Here is a 6,339-nt window from a genome sequence, read left to right as displayed (position 1 = left end):
TGATGTGTTAGTGAATGACTGAATGAATGAAGCCCCCAGTGCTCACCTGACAGAGATCCGGTGCTCTGCGAACGTTGAGCTAATGAGGGGGTGTATGTGTGTGTGTGTCTGTGTGAGGGTGTGTGTGTGTGTGTATTGTGTACTGGGAAGAGGTGATCTCTCAAATCCACACTCTAGGTCCCTGCCTCTGCTGGGGGACGGGCCTCAGTTAACCACAGGATGGTCCGCTCGGCAGGCAGCTGGCCCTTACTCTCCTCCCCCAGGGGCTCCCATCCCCTCCTCCCAGCCGCACCTGGTGGATGAGGTCAGGTCAGGAGGTGAACGAAGAGGATGGCCAGGCCAATGTTAAGCAGAATCACCATGCAGATGAGGACGGTGTTGGGGACCTGGGAACAGTGGAGAGAGGCTGCCTGAGTCCCCGGGAGAGCACACCCCCACCCTCTTGCTCACTGCTGTGCCCAGCACCGGGACACACCATCAGCGCTGGAAGGATTCTTGGAAATAACCAAACTGCTCAGGGTCCTGAGAGGAGCAAGAACATATCCCAGAGCACACAGTGGGCAGAGCTGGGCCTGGAACCCAAGAACACGGCCTTCCCCACTGCTGATTCCTCTGGGGCCACAGCTGTCAGTCCCTCAGAGCCCAGCTTCAGTCTTTGGCGCTGCAGTTCCTAGCTCCCAGCCTCCTATAGCAAGCCCAGAGGTCCAGGACCCAGGCCCCCCACTGGGCCCCTTGCTGCTACACCTTGCAGCTGAGGCTGGGAGCCTGATGGACAGGGGCATCCCACCCCAGCCGCTTAGGACTCCCAGCCACCTCCTTCTCCAAAGAACTGCCCAGACAGCGGGCACAAAGGCCAGCCCCCTGCCCCAAGGTGGGGGGCTGTGTTGCATAACCGTGGATCAGGCTGCACTTAACTAAGGCCACATCCCGCCTGCCCTGTCCTGCGCCATCACCCTCGCCACCCGGCCATCTGCCCCCGAATCCCACCCCCAGCTCCCCCACGCGTGGGGAACCCGACTTCCCACTGACAGCCTCACCTCCTCCACCTCCACCTCCGCCGCCGTCGCCGCCTCCTTCCGAGCCTTCTTCTTGGCCCCGGCCTTGGTCAGCCGGGCCTCCGTCTTGCGGGCCTTGGCCTTGGGCTCGGCCTTGGGGACGATGGGCTTGGGTTCCAGCTTGGCGGGGCTCTCGGGCGCGGAGCCTCGGGGCGGGGCCGCCGTGCCGGGGGCGGCCGGGGACGGGGGCGCCGAGTCGGCCGCGGGGACCTCGGGCTCGGGCTCGTCCTCGAAGGGCGGCGGCGCGGGCGGCGCGGTGCGCACGGCGTAGCTGTGGTAGCCCTGGTAGAGCGCCACCTCGGGCTCCTGCGACCGCACGGACGGCGCCTGCAGCGCCTCGATGGCTATGCGCTCGCTGGCGGGACGCGCGGGGCTGCGACGGCCAGCGGCCTCGGACGGCGTGACCGGCCGGCTGCCCTCGCCGCCGGGCTCGCCGTTCCAGGCGCCCGAGCTCAGCAGGCCGTCCTTGGACGCCGCGGCCGGCCGGGGCCGCTTGGGCTGAGGGGGCGTCCCGGCCGGCGACGGGGGGCCACCCTCGGGCGCAGGGGTCTCGCGCTCGTGCAGCTCCGGGCTCTCGCGGGGCCGCTCCGAGAGGCCTGCGGCGCCAGGGCCCCGGTGGGGGGAATCCAGCAGGCTCTCCGAGTTCTCCAGGATCTCCTGGAGCAGCCGGCGCTTCTGATACTCCGGACCTGCCGGGACCACACGGGGAGGCTGCAATCGAACCCCGGTCCCAGCACTGGATGACCCAGGGCAAGCCGCTCTGAGTCTCATTTATGTACTCAGCCAGCCTTAACCTACGGCCACCAAGTGCCAAGTACTGTTTTAAGCAATTCCCCAATACTAACTCATTTAATCATTTTAATAACCCTATGCGGCGTATGCTATTATTTAGCCTCCATTGTACAGATGAAGAAAAGAAGGCTCAAGAGAGGTAAAAATCACTTGCCCAGAGTCACTCCGCTGACCAAGGGCAGAGCCAGGACTGGCACTCAGGCTAGTCTGGCTCCAGAGTTTATGCTCTGTATGGTCACACTGGTCTCTCTCCATTCTCTTATCTGAAAAACGGGCCCAATCATACCTATTTCATAAATACTAACGGAAGGATTAATCGGGTGGAAAAAAAAATGCCTGTAATATGCTGAGCTCAGTGCCTGGCACGTGGTGACAGCTGTTGCTATGACCACCCAAGGGCGGAGGCAGCCAGCCAGGGTCGCTCTTCCTTGGACCAGCAGGGGGCGCACTGTGATGGGAAGCGACTTAACCTCCCAGGCACAGATCTGCGCTCCGCGGTCTTCCATCTAGTCTCCCTTTGGTCTTCCGGCCGCAGCCAGAATGTTTAGAAAATACAAATCTAATCGTGCCACTCACCTTAAAACCCTCAGTGCAGGCAGCACCAGTCCCCCACCCTGATGGGCTCCCACCGCTCTATCCAAATGCAAAGTCTGTATCAGAGCCAGGGGGTCCTCCTTACTCTGCAGCCCCGTTTCCCAGAGAGAAGAGACGGGCTGGAGTGGGGGGAGCCTCTGATACCCCGCCACAATCTCAGCATGAGTCCCCTTGTGCCATGCTTGCACCCATCCCATGCTTGCACCACGCCCCACAGATTCTGGAACTCAAAGGCATGCGTGGACCCACTTGAGCATCTCAGCTTTCCAACAAGCAAAGAAAAGGTGTCCACCCCCCCCCCAGGACCTCCCCCTACCCCGTCCTGCCCCTCCCCTCCCTGGTTGGCCCTACCTGGCTGGTAGAAGTCTGGAGCCAGTTCCCTGGCCAAAGTGCGGGCAATGTTGGACTCTTGGTTGGCAGCCAGGGCAGCCTGTTCTGCTGCCTCAGCTTTGGCCTTGGCGTGACTTGTCCTAAGGAGACAACATGGTGGAGACTCAGGATCCCTCCAGAGAACTAGTCCTCTGCCCTTCCTCCCCAACCCACAAAGAGACACTCTGGACAGAATTTTCATTCACTCCAGCTGTCAATGAATATTTATTGAGCCCTGTGGTCCAGACTGCTGTGCATTCCCCAGACCACTTCCTCTTCATTCTGGACACACAGATGGACTACATTTCCCAGCCTCCCCTGCAGTTAGGTGTGGTCAGGTGACTGGCCAAAGCATTGTGGGAAGACAGGATTATGCCATTTCCAGACCTGGCCCACAGAAACCCCCCCTGTAATCCTCTTCATCCTCTCTTTTCCCCCTGTTGCTGGTAGAATGCAGAGGCCAAGGCCCAGAACAGGGAATTTAACCTCATTTGTGTCACAGATCTTCCTGGCATCTGGTGACACCGCTGGACCCCTTCTTGGAATGTTTTAAAATGCACAAATTACACAGGATTACAAAGGGATGCAATTATATTGACACACTGTTACCAAAATATTTAAAGGGACAAATTTGTAATATAATAATGTATATTCTTCTTTATTAACACTTTAAACAAAATATCTAGCAGGTCTATTAACTACCATAATTTAAAAGTATAGATTAACATAAAGAATATTTCAAGGATACGTGCAACAACAGTAATGTGACATGAAAATATATGTGATTTCTATTAGTGACAAAGTCAGAGATACTGCTAATACTACTGTTGATTTATTGCCAACTTCCATAATTGAAGAAAATACTAAATTTCAGTTAGAGGTTAGTAAAAATAAAGATGTATGGGATCAGGCTGAAGCTGGACTCCAGGTAAGACCACATCCCTGCTTGGCTACTTCCCTGTCTGATTCTGTGTCTCTCACTCCCCCTGGAGCTGCTGTGAAAACTACTGAGAGGCAACACATAAAAGTGTTTAGCCCGGGATGGGGCTTAGTGATGATGATGATGGTGACGATGGTGGTGATGGTGGTGGTGGAGAAGGAGAAGGAGGAAGATGACATTTGTGACATCAAAATGTTGGCTCCAGTGTGGAGCCAACAAGGAACCTACTGTAGAGCACAGGGAACTATACTCAGTATTTTGTAATAACCTATAAGGGAAAAGAATCTGGAAAAGAATATATATATATATAATATGTATATACATACCTAGATATATGAATATATATACACATACATATATATACGTATAACTGAATCGCTGTGCTGTACACCTGAAACTTACATGATATTGTAAATCAACTATACTTTAAAAAATTTTAAAACCGAGTGTGGTACATGCATATCCCCAGACTCGTATTTGCCTGTACATGGGTATGTGTGATTCAAAGATCTAAATTTTCAGAGACACTTCCCTGGAAACCTGAAACCCCAGGTTGGGGGAGGAGGGAAAGGGCTGGGCAAACCCTCAAACTGCGAAAATGTCCTTTTTTGGTAACGTGAGCTGGATGAGGCTTGTTTCCCGGTGCCCTGGGAAGCTGTGTTGCAGGACTCCTCAGGCCAGAATGGCAACCTCCACACTGAGCCCTGGAAGATTCTGGGGGATCAACGGTGGACCCTCCAGGGCAGCCAGAACAGGGGTCAGAGGGGAGTGGCCACACAGCCCAAGGCAATAAGGGCTGCTGGGTTTAAAGGAAGCACGCTCCTCTGTCCACATCCATCAGTCTGACCAACTGAATACCTTATTAGCTCCCCATGCAAAATGCTTCTGATTTCAGGAATAGCTCCCCAGCTCCCCAGCCTTCAAGCCAGGAATCCCAGCGTCTCCCACACCCCCCTTCCTCATCTTTCAATATTCACAGACAACAACCACCAACTCCTGTCTCTCCTGCTCCCCCTACAGCTCTTGAATCTGCCCATTCTCCTTCCTTCTATCACTCCTCCTGCAAGGTCCCCCATTCCCATCTGTAGCCTCCAGGCTCGCTTCCTACAACCAATGACATGCAGCTTGCTTAACCCATACATCTCCTGGCCTCACCTCTTGCTGAAAATCTTTGCAAGGCTTCCTATTGTGCTGAAAATAAAGTCCAAACTACTTAGGGTGGCCTTCAAGGCTCTCCAAATTCTCGGCCTGAGGCAGCCTTGATGGGGTATATCTGGCAGCTTACCAGGGCAGGCTGAACTGCTGTGGTCCAAAGGCTATCTTCTGGTCCAGTGGCACTCACAGTGTGGTCCATTCACCAACCCCCCAGCCCCTCATCATCCAGGCACTTGTTGAAAATGCAGCTTTGGGGGCTCCACCCCAGATCTATTGAATTAGAATTTCTTAGGAGGAGCCCAGGAATCTGTATTTTATAAACCTCCAGCTGCTTCCACTGCTCATTAAAATTTGAGAAGCATGCACTAGTCAGACAGAGAGAAAATCCAGTCTTCTCTTGGGCAGTTCCCGGCCTGCTCAACCCCCCAGGAGCCTTGAGTGGCTCTCTTCAAGCACCAGGATCCCTCCCTGAGTCCAGGTCCTGCTAGGGAAGCGCAGGAACCATCTCTTTTCCTATGACCACTTCGATGTTTCTTGGGGAGGGTCTCCTAGGATGGCTCTGCCCCTAATGGGGAGAAGGGAAGGAGAGTAACTGGGGCACAGGGTGGGGCAGGGATCAGTCACCCTTCTTGATTTCAACAGATTTTCTTTCGTCAGCAGGGTTAAAAATAGGGCTGGTGGTGGTTCAGGGATGGGGCAGGGCAATAACCCAGTGGAAGCACGTCTGAGAGTATCCAGCCCCACCCCTGACTCCTTTGCCCACCCCAGACCCCTAACCGCCCCATTAGATCTGGCCTTGTTGCCCAGGTGTCTCCATCAGGCCACTGATGGCTTCACTGGGCCAAAGGGAGACACCCACAGGATATACCCCTGACTCCTTTGCTCTGGTTGTTCTCCCCTCTGGAATGTTCCTTCTCAGTCCTTCCACCTCCCAGCCTTAAAGGGCCAGCTCAAGACCCACTTCAACAACCAGATTCATTCATTTCATACAACTTTATGGACTGCCTACAATGTGCTGGGCACTATTCTGGGCACTGTGACTACAGGAAACCCAGTATCCAAAACTCCCCTGTAGAGCTCACGTTCTACTGCAGGGGTCAGCAAGTCAGGGCAACAGGCCAGATTTAGCCCGCTGCCTCTGTCCCACCTGTGAGCTAATGACGCTCTTTATATTTTTAAAGGTGTGGGAAAAAAACCCAAAAGAGTAATTTTATGACGTGAAAATTATATGGCCTTGAGATTTGCGTCCATATCAAGTTTTATTGGAACAGAGCCGCACCCATTTGTTTACTATTATCTAGGGTTAAGTAGTTGCCACCGAAGTCCGTGACCTGCAAGGCCAAAAATATTTACCGTCTGGTGCTTTACAGGAAAAGTTTGCCCACCTCTGTTCTAATGCATCCACTCAACAACGGTCTCTTCTACTACTCTGAT

General features: G+C 54.1%; 1 protein-coding gene across 1 annotated transcript; it reads right to left on the bottom strand.

Moving 5' to 3' along the window:
* Nucleotides 1-292: 292 nt before the first annotated feature.
* Nucleotides 293-3,012, bottom strand: LOC113605031 (junctophilin-2-like). The gene is made up of 3 exons (XM_027078042.1): nt 2,793-3,012; nt 1,038-1,744; nt 293-386 (listed from the first exon to the last, which is right to left on the bottom strand). The coding sequence occupies exons 1-3, from the start codon at nt 3,010-3,012 to the stop codon at nt 306-308; spliced, it is 1,008 nt and encodes a 335-aa protein (XP_026933843.1). The 3' UTR covers nt 293-305.
* Nucleotides 3,013-6,339: the final 3,327 nt, after the last annotated feature.

Source organism: Aethalodelphis obliquidens, unplaced genomic scaffold (assembly GCF_003676395.1).
Source record: "Aethalodelphis obliquidens isolate GAN/ISIS:26980383/991018 unplaced genomic scaffold, ASM367639v1 scaffold42, whole genome shotgun sequence".
In the NCBI taxonomy this organism is placed as follows: Eukaryota; Metazoa; Chordata; class Mammalia; order Artiodactyla; family Delphinidae; genus Aethalodelphis; species Aethalodelphis obliquidens.
The sequence above is the reverse complement of the archived record's forward strand: the minus strand, read 5'-3'. Positions and strand labels throughout refer to the sequence as shown.